The sequence below is a fragment of the Protopterus annectens genome, chromosome 7.part0 (assembly GCF_019279795.1).
Source record: "Protopterus annectens isolate FY-2018-M chromosome 7.part0, PAN1.0, whole genome shotgun sequence".
NCBI classification, from domain to species: domain Eukaryota; kingdom Metazoa; phylum Chordata; order Ceratodontiformes; family Protopteridae; genus Protopterus; species Protopterus annectens.
In genome coordinates this window covers 1,999,557,731-1,999,579,021 of record NC_056739.1, presented here as the reverse complement: position 1 = coordinate 1,999,579,021, position 21,291 = coordinate 1,999,557,731, and the positions used below count along the sequence as shown (strand labels likewise).

At 40.7% G+C, this 21,291-nt stretch overlaps 1 protein-coding gene across 3 annotated transcripts in view; it reads left to right on the top strand.

Annotated features, from left to right (window-relative positions):
• LOC122807296 (collagen alpha-1(VII) chain-like) overlaps positions 1-21,291 on the top strand; it is a gene marked incomplete at its 5' end in the record, with an annotated part of 1,562,855 nt that overhangs the window by 417,743 nt on the left and 1,123,821 nt on the right. For all 3 annotated transcript variants that reach the window (XM_044078425.1, XM_044078422.1, XM_044078423.1), the window contains 1 exon segment: positions 19,832-19,867. In XM_044078425.1, coding sequence (XP_043934360.1) covers positions 19,832-19,867 — 36 coding nt within the window.

Below are 21,291 nucleotides of genomic sequence, written 5' to 3'. Positions count from 1 at the left end.
AGTTATAACATTTCAGAGATCAAAAACACTTAAGAAAAGTAACAGTGAACATAATATTGCTTAAGAAAGCTAAAACGGATATAATACAGTAAGTGTTATGTACAATAGTTCACATCAGGTTAAAGGATTTAAGCAATAAGTTGATTAGAGTTTAAATAGTGTCAGTCTTAATTACAAGACTAAGTATTTAAATGTTTCAAAGTATGGTTAGAAGAGGAAGAAACAGGGGTGAAAGACGGTTGTTAGTCAGGGTTACTACAAGGGCATAGCCAGTGCCTTTGGAGGTGTTTTTTTAGTTTTTGTTTAAAGAGTGGCAAGGATGTAATTAGTGTTAGTTCATTGGGTAGCAGGTTCCAGTTTTTTCCTGCTGTGTTAGTAAACAGAGAGTCACCAGCTGTATTATTAGATTTAGTTAAGCTTGCAAGGAGTTTGCTAGAAGAGCGTAAGGAGTTCAGATTATTATATGGGATTAAGAGTTTTGAGAGTATAGGGTATTACTGGGTTGGTAAATTTTTTTGTGGGCAATTGTGAGTTGGGGGATTTTCAGATGGTTTTGGAATTCCAGCCAGTCTAGTTGCCTAAGATTAGAACAGTGGTGAGTTCTGAAGGGGTTGCCAGTAGCGAATCTGGCAATATTATTGTAGGAAGTTGCTAATTTGTTGAGGTTAGTTTTCTTAAGGTTGGTAAATATAGGTGAGGCATACAGAAGAGTTGAGATTAGATGGGAGTGAGCAATCTTGGCTCTGGCTGTTGAGGTTAAGAAAGGTTTTATTCTATATAAGAATCCTATTTTTCTGTTGACTATTTTAATGGTGTTGTTTATATGGTGATCAAATGAGAGATTTTTGTCAATGGTTATTCCTAAAAGTTTGGTGGTAGAGTCAGGGAAAATGACAGTGCCATTATTTGAAGAGATTGAGAAGTCTAAGAGGGTGGACCTAGTAGTGGGTGTGAAGAGAAGGAGTTTTGGTTTTTGGCATTAAGAAGGAGGCAACGTTTGGTAAACCATGTTTCTACAGTATTGAAAACATTTTGAGTAAGAGAGTATAGTTCAGTTGGAGAGGTTGCTGAGCATATTAGTGTGGAGTCATCTACATATTGAATACAGGTGGCTTGAGGAATTGCTACATGGAGATCATTAATAAATAAGGGAAAAAAGAAGTGGTCAAAGAATGGAGCCCTGAGGGACCCCGATGGTGACAGGTAAAAAGGAAGAAATTTGATTTTCCCAGAGAACTGCCTGTTGCCTATTGCTGAGGTATGATCTAAACCATTTAATGGCCAGAGAATCAAAGGAAAGAGATTCAAGAATATTAATTAGGAGGGTATGGTTAACCATGTCGAAGGCTTTAGAGAGGTCAATGAAGAGTGCAGATGAGAGGATGTTTTTGTTGCGGTTACTATTGATGGTCTCTGTAAAGGATAGGAGGGCAGTGGTGGCACTATGTGATGGCCTAAAGCCATGTTGACAGCTTGCTATTAAGGTATGTAGAGAGAGATGATGTAAAAGTTGTTGGTGAATGCATTTCTCCATAATTTTTGCTAAGGGTGATAAAAGAGCAATTGGCCGATAGTGTAATCATTGGAGTTCCCACCTTTATGGGAGATTTTCCAGATATCTGGGATGGTTCCTTCTTGGATTGTCCTATTTATAAGTATAGATATAGGGTAGGCAATTACTTTGGCTGCTTTTTGGAGATATTGGGAAGGAAGTTCGTCAGCAGATGGAGTTCATGGCTTGAGTTTATGAATAAATTTATAGATGAGAGAAGTAGAAATGGGTTGTAGTTTGAATTTAGAGGAAGAGTGTCGTAAGTTGATGGGAAGGCTGGAGTTATCAGAGATAAGTTGCCTAGCTAGAGATTGTATAGTCTCAGTGAAGAAAGAGTTAAAGGTATTGGCAGTTTGATGGGGAGTATTTGGATCTGCATCAAGTGGGGTGGGTGTTCGGGAGTTACCTGGGGAAAGGAGCTTATTTATGCAAGACCAGAACTTTTGTGGATTATTTTGATGAGTTTGTTGAAGTTTAAAGTAGTAGTTTTTTTGTCAGTAAGTATTGCCTTTTTTGTACTATTTCTAAGCTGCCTACAATGGAGATGATCAGAGCTATTTCTATTAGATCTCCATTTGGCCCAGACTTTGTTCCTAAGTAGAATTTGATTTCTAGTTTCATTCGAGAGCCATGGGGCTGTGTTGGACTTCATTCTGATGGAACGTTTAGGAGCATGCTTATCAAGGATAGATAAGAAAGTAGTGTTAAAATACTTTACAGCCTCTTCAAGTGGAAGGGATTTTAAAGGGTTCCAGTTGCATGCTCTGAGCTCAGTTTGAAATAATTATGCGTTAAAGTGTTTGGTAGAGCGTGCTATCCTAAAGGTGGATGGGGGGTTGGAAAGTCTTAATTTTCTCATGTGATGTAGGTCAACAAATGATCACTTACATCATCTGGCAGGGTTCCTACTTTGTAGGTTTGTTTCACTTTGTTAATGAGTATCCAGTCTAAGGTACTCTCTTTTTTATTAGGTTTGTTAATTCTTGTTGTAGATGCTATGGTTTGGGTAAAGCCATGGAGGTTGATATTTGAGGTAGGGTTGTCAGCATTAACACTTTTCCAGACAGTGTTAAAGTCGCCTAGTATTATTGTTTCTTGGGGGTAAGTAGAAGACACCCTGCTAAGAAAAGCCTCTAATGTAGTTATATTATTGCCAGGTGGTATGTAAATACAGATAATGTATAAAGATTTGTTAGCGTTGATTTGGAGCTTAGTTATGAGGACTTCTCTGCTATCGTGGGTTGGATAAGATGGTAGGGTAGAGATGTGAAGTCCATTTTTAAATAGAATGGCTACTCCACCACCTTTACATTTTGTTCGGTCTAGTCTCACTATATTATAGCCTTGGGGAATAATTTCATTGTCTTTCGTTTCTGGTTTCAACCAAGTCTCAGTGAGGCAGAGGATATCAAAGGAGTGAATGTCTAGGAGGGCATGAAGGTGAGGTACTTTATTATTGATGCTGTGGATATTCAGATTCCCTATTAGGAGAGAGCTATTGAGTCTAGGGTGAGTAGTTTGGTTAGTAGGGTTGGTAGGGCCAGGGTTGGGGTGGATGTCTCCATCTTTTAAGGTGGGATTATTTAGTTTTGTTACTGAATTGTTTCTAAGGTAAGTTAGAATTTTCAATTTTTTTTCTGAGGGTAGGTCATGTTTAATGTAGGAGAGTCTGTGGTATTTAGGTAGTAGATAACTGGGAGTGGAAGTTATGTTAGAATGTCTACTTGGGGATATGTATGTATAAATTGTAGTTGGGAATGGTTAAGCTGGAAATAGTGCAGTTTTTCAAAGGAGGTCAGAAGGTAGGCTGAGAAGAGGGTAGTTAAGAGTATAACTATAAGTGTTGGCTTGGCTAGATTAGGGAGAGGCATCTTAGAGGAAAAAAAAATAAGAACTTAGGTGTAGGGATAAAAAGAAGGAGTAAGATGTGGAGGAGAGGAAGATAAAGGAATACAAGAAGAGAAGAGAGGGGGCACTAAGATGTATGAGTTAAGAGTAGGAGGATATGGTAGAGGTACCCTAAGGAGTGGATTATTGTGAGTGATTGTAAGAGGGTAGGGGTGTGGTTAAAGTATGTGGGGTAGGGTGAAGTATGGGATTGGATGGAAGAGAGAGAGGGTGTGGTTAGGGAAGTATAAGTGTAGGACCCCAGGGGGTGGGTGGAAATTGGGGTAGGGTAGGGGAGCGGAGTGAGCCCGTAGGGCGAATGGAGCGGGTAGAGACAATTGAAGGAGAAGCTGGAGAAGAGACTATCAGAAATGCAGGTAACTATAGGTAAGTGAGGTAGAACATGAGTAGGAAAGGTCAAGATTGACACAGAAATCTAACGAACGTAAAATAGAGGAGGGTAAATTACTGTTTCACCACAAGGTGAATAGGAGGAGGAGCAGGTCAAGAATTAGAAAAGTATAGTACAGTTGCAGGAGTAAAACAGGGAGAAAGGCAGTAGGTACTGGATAGGATGCAGATGAAGGGAGATAAGAGGAAATATACTATAATTACAGAGGTGGGACAGAGCGAGAGAGAGAGAGAGAGAGAGAAGCAGTGAAAAAGGGAAAGGATAAGGGTGCCACCTAGTGGACAAACTAATAATTGCAGAGAGTGAATGGGAGAGCTAACTGGAGAAGAGCCATGGAAGATTATTGTAAGTGAGGAGGTGAATTGGCTGTTGGGTAGCTGGAAAGGTAGGGTAAAGGCTGCTGGTTGCTCAAACTCAAAGCGAACTTTAGAACCCAGGTAAAAATAGTTGACAGAGGCCTACTGTACAAACGGGACTAAGTCCATAACCTTTCTTCCTTCCTTGATGGGGGGTGCAAAGAAAAGGAGTCAAGCAGATGCAGCCACTGGAGTTAGGACAGGTTCTTATGTCACCAGATAGGTTGTGGCTAGGGCAGGTTCAAAACAGTGTTGAGCTGGGTACTTTGGGGAGAAAGGGAGACAAATGAAGAGGATAGAACAGAGTTAGCACAGGTATCAGGGCTATAAATTCAGTAATAGTAAAATAAAACATTTACATTCAGTCATAGTTACTAATAAATGTATATGCAATTCTTCTAGGCATTATAAGCAAGAGTAAAATAATGAATATAAATGCAATTCATGTGGCAGTTAAAGCATGAGTTTAACATGCAATCTAGGTGTAATAGAACTAAAATTAAGTGAGTAAGGTCTTCATTAAAGCAGTTCAAACATTTACTAAAATTAATGCAGTAACCAAGAATGCAGGTACAATGGAAATATGAGGCACGTTATCATCTAGCCGCACAAGGCTGTCAACAGGTAGTAGGGGTTTTCTACGCAGTTTAGTTAGCTCCACTAGAGTGGCGTAGTTATAAATAGCCAAATTGGCTAAAATAGCGTTAAAACGCTTAATGTGGGCAAGTATAGCATAGTTTCTTAAGCATTCAGGTAGTAGGGGTTTCTTAAACAGTCAGGTTAGCTCCACGAGAGTGGTGTAGCTATAAATAGCCGTTTCGGCTAAAATAGCGCTAAAGCGCTTAATTAGGACAAAGTAGTAGGGGTTTCTTAAGCATTCAGGTTGGCTCCATGAACGTGACGTGCTTATGAATAGCCGTTTTGGCTAGAATAGCTCTAAAGCTCAATTTGGACAATGCACCTTCATAGGAGTAGTACAATTGCAGGAGCGAGGTTCGCATTCAATTGACTAGGTAGTGAAAAAAATAACCGAACAGATTGAATAGACAAGCTCTACGTGGGTGGCGCAGTATCAAATTGCCGTGTAGGCTACGAACACATTACAGACATAAAGTAGGACAGACCACCATCATATAACTTGTACACTATCAGAATAAGTATTCCGTGCTATTAACAGAAGGAGACGCAGCCACTATCACTAGGCATTCAGGTTGTCGCCTCCGCAGATAATCGGCTCAAACAAGCACGCTAGGTAAACGGACAACAATGTTCTGAGCAGCTTCAGTCTGAGGCAAGTAGTCTCCAGGTATTACAATTAGGTTAGTGGATACGGGGCTAGGAGATAACTTCTACTATAGACATTACATGGGTCACAACACAATCACCATCACTGCTGATGAAATAGCGGTAACTTAAGATACAGTAATTGTGTCAGTAGCTGAGCGTGAGGAAAGCATGCTGGCCATAATGTAATGTATTACGATCTCTCAAATATTAAAACAGGAACAGCAAGGCAATTTGTTAAATAACCTTTACAGAGCGAGGGAACAATCCATCTAGCAACAAACAAAAACGTTGTATCACAGTGTTAATTTTACTAAAAACATTCCATCCACAATAAATACTGCCACAGTCTAATAAGCATTCAGTTCATCGAGCAAGCATCCAAAGTATCCCAGAAACCACTGACTCTACTTACCAGAGGTAAAGATGCTAGGGCAAGAGCGGACAGCAGCCAGGGACTTACAAAGGTGAAATCAGTAAAAGAATGGTGTATTTCAGGACAGGGGCTAAAAGTAACTTCTCAGAGGACTAAAGGCAGCATGGGAAGAGAGGGAGTGTACAACAGATGTAGGTGGGCGGAGCTAGAGTTAGGCTAAAGATAGGCAGACCTGGAGTGGAATATGACTATACCAAAAACTGGAGGTAGAGATGGGAAGTAAATCAGGAGAGATAGGATAAGACAGGGAATACAGAGTAGAAAAGGGGTAGTGTCAAGATGAGAGGTTGAAATGTAAGAGACAATTGAAGGAGAAGCTGGAGAAGAGACTATCAGAAATGCAGGTAACTATAGGTAAGTGAGGTAGAACATGAGTAGGAAAGGTCAAGATTGACACAGAAATCTAACGATTGTAAAATAGAGGAGGGTAAATTACTGTTTCACCACAAGGTGAATAGGAGGAGGAGCAGGTCAAGAAATAGAAAAGTATAGTACAGTTGCAGGAGTAAAACAGGGAGAAAGGCAGTAGGTACTGGATAGGATGCGGATGAAGGGAGATAAGAGGAAATATACTATAATTACAGAGGTGGGACAGAGAGAGAGAGAGAGAGAGAGAGAGAGAGAAGCAGTGAAAAAGGGAAAGGATAAGGGTGCCACCTAGTTGACAAACTAATAATTGCAGAGAGTGAATGGGAGAGCTAACTGGAGAAGAGCTATGGAAGATTATTGTAAGTGAGGAGGTGAATTGGCTGTTGAGTAGCTGTAAAGGTGGGGTAAAGGCTGCTGGTTGCTCAAACTCAAAGCGAACTTTAGAACCCTGGTAAAAATAGTTGACAGAGGCCTACTGTACAAACGGGACTAAGTCCATAACCTACTTTCTTCCTTCCTTGATGAGGGGTGCAAAGAAAAGGAGTCAAGTAGATGAAGCCACTGGAGTTAGGACAGGTTCTTATGTCACCAGATAGGTTGTGGCTAGGGCAGGTTCAAAACAGTGTTGAGCTGGGTATTTCTTCCTTCCTTGATGGGGGGTGTAAAGAAAAGGAGTCAAGCAGATGCAGCCACTGGAGTTAGGACAGGTTCTTATGTCACCAGGTAGGTTGTGGCTAGGGCAGGTTCAAAACAGTGTTGAGCTGTGTATTTCTTCCTTCCTTGATGGGGGGTGCAAAGAAAAGGAGTCAAGCAGATGCAGCCACTGGAGTTAGGACAGGTTCTTATGTCACCAGATAGGTTGTGGCTAGGGCAGGTTCAAAACAGTGTTGAGCTGGGTATTTCTTCCTTCCTTGATGGGGAGTGCAAAGAAAAGGAGTCAAGCAGATGCAGCCACTGGAGTTAGGACAGGTTCTTATGTCACCAGATAGGTTGTGGCTAGGGCAGGTTCAAAACAGTGTTGAGCTGGGTACAGAGGTAAAGACGCTAGGGCAAGAGCAGACAGCAGCCAGGGACTTACAAAGGTGAAAGCAGTAAAAGAAAGTTACTAGGGATATCTCTTTAAACAGGTGCCTGAGTGGTTCTTAAACACAGTGGAGATGAGGAGGAGAAGAACAATTAGTTACTAGGGATATCTCTTTAAACAGGTGCCTGAGTGGTTCTTAAACACAGTGGAGATGAGGAGGAGAAGAACAATTAGTTACTAGGGATATCTCTTTAAACAGGTGCCTGAGTGGTTCTTAAACACAGTGGAGATGAGGAGGAGAAGAACAATTAGTTACTAGGGATATCTCTTTAAACAGGTGCCTGAGTGGTTCTTAAACACAGTGGAGATGAGGAGGAGAAGAACAATTAGTTACTAGGGATATCTCTTTAAACAGGTGCCTGAGTGGTTCTTAAACACAGTGGAGATGAGGAGGAGAAGAACAATTAGTTACTAGGGATATCTCTTTAAACAGGTGCCTGAGTGGTTCTTAAACACAGTGGAGATGAGGAGGAGAAGAACAATTAGTTACTAGGGATATCTCTTTAAACAGGTGCCTGAGTGGTTCTTAAACACAGTGGAGATGAGGAGGAGAAGAACAATTAGTTACTAGGGATATCTCTTTAAACAGGTGCCTGAGTGGTTCTTAAACACAGTGGAGATGAGGAGGAGAAGAACAATTAGTTACTAGGGATATCTCTTTAAACAGGTGCCTGAGTGGTTCTTAAACACAGTGGAGATGAGGAGGAGAAGAACAATTAGTTACTAGGATATCTCTTTAAACAGGTGCCTGAGTGGTTCTTAAACACAGTGGAGATGAGGAGGAGAAGAACAATTAGTTACTAGGATATCTCTTTAAACAGGTGCCTGAGTGGTTCTTAAACACAGTGGAGATGAGGAGGAGAAGAACAATTAGTTACTAGGATATCTCTTTAAACAGGTGCCTGAGTGGTTCTTAAACACAGTGGAGATGAGGAGGAGAAGAACAATTAGTTACTAGGGATATCTCTTTAAACAGGTGCCTGAGTGGTTCTTAAACACAGTGGAGATGAGGAGGAGAAGAACAATTAGTTACTAGGGATATCTCTTTAAACTCATGGCAGAGTGGCTCTTAAAAACGGTGGAGATGAGGTGGAGGAGAACCATTAGTTACTATGGATATCTCTTTAAATATGTGTCTGTGTGGTTCTTAAACACAGTGTCGATGAGGAGGAGGAGAACCATTAGTTAATAGAGATATCTCTTTAAATATGTGTCTGTGTGGTTCTTAAACACAGTGTCGATGAGGAGGAGGAGAACCATTAGTTAATAGAGATATCTCTTTAAATATGTGTCTGTGTGGTTCTTAAACACAGTGTCGATGAGGAGGAGGAGAACCATTAGTTAATAGAGATATCTTTTTAAACATGTACCTGAGGGGTTCTTAAACACAGTGGAGATGAGGAGGAGGAGAACCCTTAGTTACTAGGGATATCTCTTAAAACTCATGCCTGAGTTGTTCTTAAACATGGCGGAGATGAGTAGGAGAACCATTAGTTACTAGGGATATCTGTTTAAACATGTGCCTGATTGTTTCTTAAACACGGTGGAGATGAGGAGGAGGAGAACCATTAGTTAATAATGATATCTCTTTAAACTCATGCCTGAGTGGCTCTTAAACATGGTGGAGATGAGGAGGAAGAGAACCATTAGTTAATAGGGATATCTTTTTAAACTCATGCTTGAGTGGGTCTTAAACACGGTGGAGATGAGGAGGAGGAGAACCATTAGGTAATTGGGATATCTCTTTAAACTCATCGCTGAGTGGTTCTTAAACACAGTAGAGATTGAGGATTCGGAGAACCACTAGTAACTAGGGATATCTCTTTAAACTCATGCTCAGATGGTGGGAGGAACCACAAGGCACTACAGATAATTCTTAAGCAGCATGCATTAACAGCACATAGGGTCAGTGGAACACTAGACACTAGAGATTGCATGGCATAAAGTGCCTTGATGACAGTTACACATAACGCAGTTGAGGGGACAGGAGACAGCAGGGAGAACTCATTTGCATTTTGTGCCTTAATGACACATTAACATAACAGGGATAACACAGAGCACATGGGTCAGGGGGAAAAGGTCGACACCAGGCATATGTTATATGGTGTGCCTTAAAAGGCATTTGTTAAAAAAAAAAAAAAACAGAAAATGTTGTGTGAGGAATCACTAGAGACAAGGGATAAGTTGCATACCTTTAAAGGCACTAAAAAGGATTCTAACCCTGTACCTTCCTAATTCTGTCAAAGTATCCTAGTCTTCTGCATCGTACCTAGATACCAGGGACATCATACAAATAAAAAAATAATTGAAAAAGGGAAGGAGTTTGAACCCAGCACCTTTGGCACTCAAAACACCATCATTTACCCACTGCAGTAGGAAATTTTAAACATGTGTCACAACCTCATAGCAGAAGACATTAAGAAAAAAATTAATGCTAGGACAACTTGTTGAAGGGATTTGAACTATTCCTCCTACAAACATTGAAAGTTGTTAGAATAACAGCTTTGGCACTAGCATGCATTTACTGAATGATACAAAGTGTGAAACTCTAATGTCTGCCATTAAAGAATGTGACTGTGATCAACCATGAATTAACATGGCAGGGAAAAAGTTGACATTGTGAATGTTGACAAAAAGGACAAGAATAGGATATGTGGTGTGTGTGTGCATGTATGTTTTATTGTGTGTGCGAGAGTAATTGAGGCAGGTGGTGCTTACTGCTAGAAAGACTTGTTGAGGGACGAAAGCACTTAACAATCTTTTTATTTTTTGTGATTTAGTCAATAAACTCAGCTGTCCAAATGATCTGGATTTCAAGTATGAATTTGACTTGACTCTGTGGAACTACACAAGGGGTTTTGCTGTTTTATGAGTGGTTCTGTTTACCTCTTTGTTACTGGTATGATGTACTTCTTACTGCTAGAAAGTACTGATCTGCACCCATAGTAGTTAGCATTTCATAGACATGCAGATTAGCCAGTAGTGAGGTCTTTCCTCATTGTAGTAAATATGTCTGTGAATTGCAAAATACTGCATAGCAGAAACAGGTCCTTTTTACTGCAGTTCTTAATGCATGTGGTGGGAGTTTTAATGAGTCTTTGGATCAATCAGCCCAAGAATAGGAAGGTATTCCTCAGGAGGATAATACTTTACACTGACATAGCCTCTCTACATACACTGAACTCAACATGCATGTCCACTCCAACATTACCATCAGCAAGTAATAAAGAAAGCTTCTTTAATACTCATAAAACAATTAAAGTAGATATGAATAACAATTAAAGTAGATATGAATACCCCATATGTCTTTAGATAATCTGATTACTTACCCACTCAGTTCCATCCAATTAAATATTAGCTAAATTAAAAACTGCTACCATAATGATAGAATTCAAGCGTCTAAAAATGTATGAAATAATTTTCAAATTGTATTCTTCTATTAGAAAATTACCAAAAGCTGCATAATTAGTGTTATTCTTCAGTGATATAAGTAAAAGTGCAACAAATTTCATTTGTACACTAATGGAATGATTAAACATTTGTAAATGTTCATTTCAATATACTGTTATAGATCAGTGACATAAAAACAACACTGAGGATAGTTCATTTGTCCACATGTCTGTTCTTCTATCGCAAGCATCTTGTAGAGCTAGAATTTTAGAGTTCTGCTTACCTTGACTGTAGTCCTGAGATATATCACTGTTTGTATGTTGAGCTGCAAACTGAAATACCTTGTCCACTACCAGCTTTACATTTGCAAGCAAATTCACTTCAATAGGGAAAAAAAACACCTTTAGCAAAGTTAGATAAATCATCATATAAGTATCATTTAAATATTATCTGAATAGAAATAAATATGGGTTAAAAATAAATATAAATTAAAAATAATACAATTTTTAACTGAGAGAATGATGTTATGCTGCTCTCTAGTGGTCAACTTGATGAATTACCATAACTTACTAAAAATAGAAAATGTTATAAAAAAAATGTAAATATTATATTTATATGATGATTAGTTTTCTGTGTGGAATTGTTTTAGAGTTTGGCATTTGGGTTTTTGTATTTTGATGTTTTTGGAAAAAGTCAAGTTAAATAGGGTGCTTGTAGAACATCTTTTATGGTTATTTGCATATTTAATTGAACACTTTCTATTAAGTAAATTGGGCTTTTAATTTTTGTGGAGGGATGTCTGATAAAGTTGTATGGTTAAGGATGAAAAATGCAGTGAAATAGTTAAGTATTTATTTTTTCTTTTATTCATTTTAATAAAATGTATTTTAGTAGATTCCTGGATAGTTCGTATTTCATTATATCCCGTACCTCTAAAGTGCTAATTACATTGGTTATATTGTGTCTTCTTTCCTTGATAACAGGTTTGTCTGACTGCCATAATGGAACAAAACCATCAAGATTGCAACCGCAACAAAATAGTTTTGATGTCAGTCAGATTCCAATTTTAATACCAGTGGTCATACTTAGCAAGGTCTCTCCAAATCAGTGTAATTCCTTGGGTAACTAGGCCACTCAAATAGCCTGTCCTCAATATAATTTGTACAAACCAACTCTTCTTCCATCTCCAGAGCTCCAGTCACACAATTGCATTTTTCTTTCATACCTTATCTTTTGTTTCACCAAACTTTGAAGTAAACTTTGCCAGTTTCATCTGAAGATTACCAACTTGCTCTTTCACTGCTTCATTTTATTTCTTTAAAGAGAAAATTGTGTCTGACTGACCATGATGCAGAATATCAATATTAGCAGCAGTCACATCCATTTTAACGATAAACATGGACATAAACAAAGACACTTACAACAGTGCTCAAAAGACATAGCATCCAGCCCCTTCTCTGCAGTAATGGCCCTCATATTCAGATCCAGGAAGATGCAACAAAATATCGACTATACCCAAGTATTTCCCATACATTTACATGGATCACCTTCATAAGTCATGTGGTTCCATGTTATTGTTCACCGAAATAGGAAAGGTCTGTCATGAATTAGTATTTATGTTAGAGAGATTAGTGAGTAGTGGAATTAAGGAAGTTTTTCTTTATCCCTGTTGTTGTACAGTCTCAACATTAGCATAAATTGTGAGTATGTGTGTGTGTGTGTGTGGGGGGGGGGGGTGATACCGTAGACTTTCCATCTGCAAGAACAGTTTTATTTATCACAGTGATTTTTCACTGAATTAGTTTCTCATAAAAGTTTCCTTATTGGACTTCATTTAAAATGGATTCTTGAGCTAGAATATGTAAATCAGTTAAACTGACTCATATATATTGCTTATCACACTTTATGTGAAAAGTACAGTTGTGTACACTTACCATAAATGTAGATGTTCGAGTGTATTCACTGTTGCAGTCCTAACCAATGGGTTATCCGGCTCCCAGTAGCCCTCAATCGGCCAGAATACCAAAGGTAAGTAAATATGACATTGGCTGTCATCGGTTGTAAAGGACGTCAGGACGTCCGATACAAAGGGAGGCAGCCGACGTCACTTCCTCAGTCTTTCTTGCCAAAACAGTCAGAAGCCCACAGAAAACAAGGCTTAAACCAAAAGCAATTTTGGCAAATAATACCAAATTTAGCCTGTAACTTTAGAAAAGAGAACAGGAGAGGTCCTAAAAGGGGGGAAGGAGGGAGGGAAACCAGGACTGCAACAGTGAATACACTCGAACATCTACATTTATGGTAAGTGTACACAACTGTACTATGTTCATTGTGTTTCACTGTTGCAGTCCTGACCAATGGAGTGATTACCAAAGCCCAGAGAAAAGGGAGGAGGAACCAACAGAATCAAGGATTAGAGATAATGCCCTGCTGAACAGCAGTGGCAAACCCTGCCCTGACCTCTAGAAAACAAAGGCAAATTATAATGCTCTGTGAAAGTGTGAACAGAAGACCATGTGGCAGCCTCCAAAATGTCTTTAGTAGGTACACCCCTTAAAGAGGCTGCAGAAGTGAAAGCTGCTCTAGTTGAGTAGGTCCTAACCCCTTGGGGTTGAAAGGAGTAACAAAAAGAGATACAATGTGCAATCCATTTAGAAATAGTTTGCTTAGAAATAGCCTTGCCCTGGGCTCCAGGGGCAAAACTGACCAATAACTGTGCTGATTTCCAAAGGTCCTTAGTCCTGTCCAGGTAAAACCTGAGCTGTCTGTGCACATAAAGAGAATGCAAGATCCTTTCACCTCCATTTTTTTCAAGGATTAGGAAAGAATGTAGGAAGATGTATGGATTGATTAAGAGTCAGGCTAGAAACCACCTTAGGCATACAGGAGGGGTTGGTTCTTAGAGAGACCCTGTCTGCATGGAAAATAAGAAAGGGCTCCACAGCCATCAAAGCTTGCAGCTCCGAAACCCTCCTTGCTGAAGTTGTAGCCAAGAGGAAGGCAGTCTTCCAAGAGAGAAACTTTAAAGCTGCATTGGGAGCTGGCTCAAAAGGAGGAAGAGTGAGTTACTCTAAAACAAAATTATGATCCCAGGCTGGAGTAGGTGCCCTTCTGGGAGGTTTTAAGTTGCAAGCACCTCTGAGAAACATTTTCATCAGGGGATGAGAGAAAATGGGTTGTTCAAAAGAACAATGAGGAGAAATGGCTGAAGCATGGATCTTGATAGAGGAAAAAGAAAGACCACCCTGAAGCAAATCAGCCAGGTATTCCAGGATCAGAGGAAGGGTAGGCCGAGAAGAAGATTTCCCTCTAGCCTGCATCCATTGAATGAATCTTTCCCATTTGCCAGCGAAGGACTTCCTAGTGCTAGGCCTCCTGGCCTCCCCCAGCATGTCAACCACCTGCTGGAAAAGGGAAGAAGAAAAGGGAGGAGTCATAGAATGAACCATGCTGCCAAATGTAGAGACTGAAGATGGATGTTGAATGTTTCCCCCTTCCTGAACCAAAAGATCTGGCTTCAGAGGAAGATGCCATGGAGGAAGGTGGGAGAGACTGCGAAGCAGTGGATACCAGTGCTGTCTGGGCTAGTCCGGAGCTATGAGAATAGTGCTTGGTCGTTCCTCCATGATCTTCAGTAATAACTCTGGGAAGAAGAGGAAGAGGAGTGAAGGCATAATCTGACAGCAGCATCCAAGGGAAGGACAGAGCATCCACTCTCCAGGCTCTGCTGTGATGCTGTCTGGTGCAAAAGAGAGGTAGAAGATGGTTGTCTGGGGAGGAGAAAAGATCCACCTGTGGTGTGCCCCAACGCTGAATGATGTTGTAAAAGACTGCTCTGTTCAGCTGCCACTCGTGAGGATCCAGGGTTTGTCTGCCCAACTGGTCTGCCAAAACATTGAGCCTTCCTGGAAGAAATTGAGCGAGGAGATGCAGGCCCAGGGATGCTGCAATGGACCAAAGAATCATGCTCTGTCTGCACAGGGGATAAGAATGAGTCCCTCCCCTGCTTGTTGATGTACCACATGACTGTGGTGTTGTCTGTCCTGATGAGCAGGGTCCCTGGAGAAAGAAGATGCTTGAAAGCTAGCAAAGCCTGCTGGACTGCTATCAACTCTTTTAGATTTATGTGCAGGTGCACCTGCTGGGCGTTCCAACGTCCATGTATGCATCTGCCATCCAGGTGTGCCCCCCAGGTGTAGTCCGATGCATCTGTAGTAAGAACTTGAGTGGCAGGAGGTGGGTGAAAAGGCATGACTTTGTTTTGTAGACGGGCTGCTGCCCACCATAGAAACCCTGTCTGCAGATATGGAAGCAGAGGAATCATCATATCCAGGTCCTGTATGTGTTGACACCAAATGTTCTTGAGGTACCATTGCAATTTCCTCATATGCAGCCTTGCATATGGAATCTTGAGAATGCAAGAGGCCATATATCCCCAGAGCTTGCAGGTATTTCCTTAAAGAGAGCTGGGACAGGCTTGCCAAGTCCTTGAAGTAAATTGAAAGTTGTCTGCTTCTTCTGGGTGAGATATATCATCTGGGTGGCTGTGTTCAGACTGACTCCCAGGACTATTATCTTCTTGGATGGCACCATTTTTGATTTTCCTTCGTTGAGAGTGTAGACCAGGGAAGAGAGAAGAGTCCTTTAACAGATGTTCCTGAGAATTCGCTTGAATCAGACAGTCATCCAAGTATGGATAAATCTGAATTTCCTTCTGCCTGCAAAAAGCAATGACTGGAGCCAGGCACTTTGTGAAAACTCTGGAAGCAGTAGATAAGCCAAAGGCAGTGCAGAGAATTGATAATGTTGCTTGCCCACCCTGAAACAAAGGTATTTCCTGCAACTTTCCCTGATAGGGATGTGCAGATAAGCTTCTTTGAAATCCAAAGTTACTACCCAGGAATCCTTTTCTAACATTGGCAGCAACTGATGCAGAGTGAGCATTTTGAACTTTGGAATTACCAAGAAAGAGTTCAGAATGGACAGATCTAGGATAGGATGCCAGGTGCCTTCTTTTTTTGGAACTAGGAAAAGTCTGGAATAGAAACCCTGGCCTACCTGCTAAGCAGGAACTGATTCTATTACTCCCAGAATAAACAGAGACAAAACTTGTTTTTCTGCTTCTGCCCTTTGGTTTGGAGGAGTGTCCGGGAATTTTTTGGGATCTGGAAAGGTGTGGAAAGAAAACTTGTGGCTTAGGGATACAGTTCTGAGTACCCTTCTGTCGTCCATGATAGGGGCTCAGACATTTACAAAAAGGGCCAACCTTCCCCCTAAAGGACTCTCCAGGCAGGCAAGAACAGGCAGAAGTTGGATAAAGTCATTGAGAATGTTTTGATTGAGATGCAGGCTTAGAACTTTCACCTTGAAAGTGAAAGCCTGCCAGTGCTTAGACTTTTGAGGGGTAGACGCCTGCCCCCTAGAAGATTTGTAACCTCTAGTCCTTGAACAGTTCTGTCTGCTGGTATTAGGAAATGTCCATCTCTTAGACGGGTAATTCCTGCTAAAGTGAGGAGGTTGAACTTGCAGAAAATCCTTAACAGTTTGCATAGACTTGGCCTTGTTCTCCATCTTCTTGAGCACTTCCTCCACTTTGCTGCCAAAAAGACTGTCCTTATGCAAAGGTACGTCTAACAGCTTAGCCTCGACAGGCTCTGGAAGGATCTGTTCCCTGAGCCAAGCATGTCTTCTAATAACAGATCCAGTAGATGTAGCCCTGCAGGAGGCTTCTAGAATGTCAAAACCACAATGTAAAGAATGTTTATTGACAAGACTGGCAGAATACCACAAATCCTGCATATCCTTACTCTCCTCCAAAAGAAGCACACTTGCTATCCTAGACTTAATAGCCTCCAAGGTGTGCTGCTGGAATTTCAGCATGTGAAAAAGACAATTAGTAGAACTAATAGCAAGAGTGGCAGATGTATAAACTTTTTTACCCCACCTGTCTAGGTTCCTAGATTCCCTGTCAGAAGGAACAGGATTTTTAGTAACAGTGGCCTTAACTCCTTTAGGGCCTTGAGAAATAACCTCTGGATCAGCCAACGGATTCCTGAAAAGAAACAAATGAGAATCAGGGATTCTATAGTACCTGTCCGGTTTCCTGGGAGCAGGAGGAACCCAACTTGAAGTTAAGGAATTTTCCAGAAAAACATCATCAACCACTTCCAACACTGGGGGAATAGCCAGAGGCTTATGCTGAGGTAAATCCAAAAACTCCGAAATCCTTTTCTCAGATTGGGGGTAATCCTGACTTTCCCATTTAAAATGCTCCCTGAGAGTATTCAAAGTACCACCAAAAGAGAAATCCTATGGGGGAGAAGCAGAAGGGATGGATTCCTCTGCATCTGAATCCTCAAGAGGAGAAAAAGCCTGAGACACTTCCTCTTCATCAGCAGAAATGCTAAAAGAATCAGAGCCAGAAAAAGATAAAGCCTCAGGAGAAACATCCTGCTCCTTTTAGAAGGAGGAGGCTGAGAACCTCTAATAAGGGTCAAAAGATCATTAGCCTTTTTAACCATCTGGGATTGAGGGGAATGAGAAGAAACTGGAGCCTGCTTTTTCACAGGCTTACGACTGGAAGATTTACCTGCAAGTCTAAAGGACTCGCAGGGCCTGGCAACCGCCAAAGTTGCAGTAGAGGTCGTCGGTAAGAGCTTGCTGTCTGAATGAAGAACGGAGGCCTCAGATACCAGCATCAGCTTAGCGACTCCGACTGAAGAGGTGACAGGCGAGAGGTCAGAAGGCAAAATGGAGGCCAGAGGCCTGGGGGGACTCTAAAATGGTCTCAACCAAGGCCTGCAGTTGCAAATCCGTGGACTGCAGGGGCTGCAAAGGCGCCTCACTCGCTACCGCATGAATGACGACCATCTTAACATCATCTGAGGACCTAATGTTCTGAAGCCTGTCACGGTCCTTATCCTTACTTTTCTTGGGTATATCCGAAGCCTGAAGAACAGTGAATGCCATACCGATAAACTTAGGCCAAACTCCAAAATGTTTAGCTAAAAGCTTAGCCCGACGACGAATAGTACATGGATTAAAGAGGGCACAGAGATTAAAATTAGGAACGCCATGGTCAAGGCCTAGACAAATAATACAATGGGAATAAAAATCTCTATGGGGAATCTGCTTTCCACAGGTAAGACAATTATTAACCTTTTCTGACATTTGATAAGGCAAGAAAAGATGATCCCCAACGGGGTACTTAGCTGTAGTAGACTTCAACTTTGTAGTCGAAAACGAAAAAAGGTAAACTGCCGACCGGCACTTGTGCAAGAAATGCTTCTGCTTCAGGCTCCGTAGCAAAGAAGACTGAGGAAGTGACGTTGGCTGCCTCCCTTTGTATCAGACATCCTGACGTCCTTTACAACCTACGACAGCCGACGTCATATTTACTTACCTTTGGTATTCTGGCTGATCGAGGGCTACCGGGAGCCGGATAACCCATTGGTTAGGACTGCAACAGTGAAACACAATGAACATCTATGGTTTCAATCACAAGGATATTAAGGTATAGTGTGAAGTAGCTGAGGAAGATTGTCTTCCACACAAAAAGCCATGATATCTTTAAAAAAAAACATTTTTTTAATTATTTTGGCTCCTCCAGACTGATCATTGACTACCATTAGAAACTCATCTTGATCCTGGATGCCAGGAGTCACTTCTGACCCTCTGGACCTGATCCGAAATTGAAACCCTCCCATTGCCTGACAGGAAACTGAGATATCCAAGCACAGTGTCTTATTTGCAGCCATAGTGGTTTCATTTATAAGCCCTACGTATTTGCCCAATCACTGACAGTCCAGAAGTTACAGATTTTTGTTGTTTGTGAGTGTTGAAAGACTGGACGTTCTTAAATTACAGCCTTGACCAAAATACAATTTCATTGAAAGAAATCCCTGTGGTGAAAATTTGCCATTACTCTAAGGTGTAGTTGATTATATTATGCTTTGCTTAGGGATACATGAAGGCAAAGCACCCTCCATGGGGATTTCCACAAAAAAGTAAAATTTTAATTGTATTTAATTTATTTATTTATGTTTGTATTTATTTATTTTTAATTAGTTTTTTTTTTTTTTTTTTTTGCTATCAGCACAGTAATCACTGACACTATTTTAAACCATCTGCCTTGATTATCCTATTTAAATCCATTTGGGGGGTAATTTGATTTTAACTTTTACAATGTTTTATTATTGATGTTATATATGTATGTATTTGTTTTTTCATTTATTCATTCATTCACTTACTCCAATTTTTTAAACTGTTTTATTTGCCATTTATATACATTTCTTCAGACCTTGTTACTTTATTGTAAAATGCCTCCTGTATGGGATTTGAATGTGTTAAGTAAATACATTTTAAGTAAAATAAAAAAAAAATGATTCCATGTTTACACTTGTGTGTAAACATCAGGCTCCTTTTCTTTTAAGGAGGGTCATACATTAGCTTGATTGTGACAATACTAAATGCTTTGAAGTTTTGTTAACATGAGGTAAACTCATCCATGTTCTTTAAACTGTGGCTTTGCTAAGAACCAGTGTTGGAAGTTCGGCTGATTGAACTGTTAGCAAAATGTTGCCATTTTGTGCACTTAGGGACTACTGCTGCCCCATGCAAGATATCATGCCTCTGCTCACACTGCGTTAGCAGCAGAAATTAAGGATTTCAAAGCTGAATGTTAAGTGGTATGTCTGATTTTTCAGCAAATACTGCTATGGCATTGAAGTTTGCTCTGTAGTTTATTTGAAATATTTATATTTGAGATGGATGTCTGTACAAACAAGCTGTTAATAGTTCAATCAACATCACAGATGTGTTTCTGTTATGGTTTTGTGTTCTGAAATCTGGTTTATATGACCATTGTTCCTTTCAACTCACAAAGTACCTCACCTTCCTCGAGCGTCAGTTATCTTCTACTCTCCTATGACATAATAACTGTAATACATTTAAAAAGGATTTCAGCTAAAAAGATTGTTTGCATAGCACATTGCTCTATTCAGAAGTATAAATGCTATACATTTTAAATTGTTTATTAACTTTTTTTTTGTTTCAACACTAGGGTATTATTGGTCTTGCTGGAAAACCAGGACCCAAGGTAAATTTTTGTTTTTAATAAACCTATCTTAGTAGATTAAGAGAATAAAATTGAGAGTTTGTACATAAACAAAATCTTGTGCAAAATATAATTAAATGCATTTTCAATGAAATTGTGTGCATAGATGCAGCTGTACACCATAGGAACAAGTTCATAGGTTCATAGGTTCATACTAGGCTATTTGCCCTAGGGCATTTATAAGCCTAGCCAGAGTGTGTTTGGTTTTCACCACCCATTTTAAATTAATTTTGCTATGCCCTTTTCCGAGGTTAGTATACTGTGCCTCTGTCTAACAGTGACACAGAAGTGATACCTGGGGTAAACCTACGATCTCCCATCCACTCATCAAGATTCCTCTGGAAGAGAGTCAATGAGGGACTCTGCCTAACCTGGACTGGGATTCTATTCCAGAGTGAAGGGAGCTTCTGGGTTATGAATCTGTCCCTCCAGCATGTCCTATTTATTTCAGTGCTGAAGTTCAAGTCTCTCGAGTGCGTAGCTCGATGGGATTTGGATTTTCTGAGGTGCAGCATGTCCATTAATTCCAGGTTGGACATGGCTTTATACGTCAGGCACAGATCGCCTCTGAGCAGGCGGTATGCCACTGAGTAGAGCTGGAGGTTCTTTAACCGGGCAGCATATGGCATCTGTTTGAGCCCTTTGATCCTCTTGGTGAGGTACTTTTGGGGTCTTTCCAGTTGCTGCAGGTGTCTGGTAAGGTACATCCCAAAAGGGGAATTGTACTTAATTATGGGCCTGATGAGGGATGAGCAAAGAGGCACGATGACCTCCCCTGATCTAGATGTGAATCCCTTCATGATTAGGTGGGCTATATAAAATGTTTTTCTAACCACTTTGGCCACGTGGTTTTCAAATGAGAGATTGCTATCAACTTGGGTCCCCAGGTCCCTAATTACTTCTTCCGTACATAATGGATTACCACCTATGTGGTAATTTGTGGGCACTTTGTTTTTGCCAAAGGGGATGACTACACACTTTTTGGCATTTAGCTTGAGGCCATGGCTCTGGTACCAGTTGTCTGTTTCTATGAGGCCCTTTGGTAGGATGCTTGTGTCGGCTGGAGAGTCGATTATGGTGCCTAGTTTGCAGTCATCTGTGAACTTGGTCAGCCACAGTCCTTCCGTGTTGGCCTGTACCTCCAAGAAATATATACCGAACAAGAGAGGTCCCAGAACTGAGCCTTGTGGGACGCCACTTGTAACTGGTTTGGAGTCTGACATGGCTCCAGCAATTCTAACCATGTGGGTTCTGTCCTTGAGCCAGTTTGCAACCCATCTAGTGACATAGGGTTTATATTTAAGCTGGTGAGCTTATCTATAATGCCCGAGTCGGGTATTGTATCGAAGGCTTTTGCGAGGTCCAGGTAGGCTGTGTGGACCACCTTCCCCTCGTCAATGGCCTTG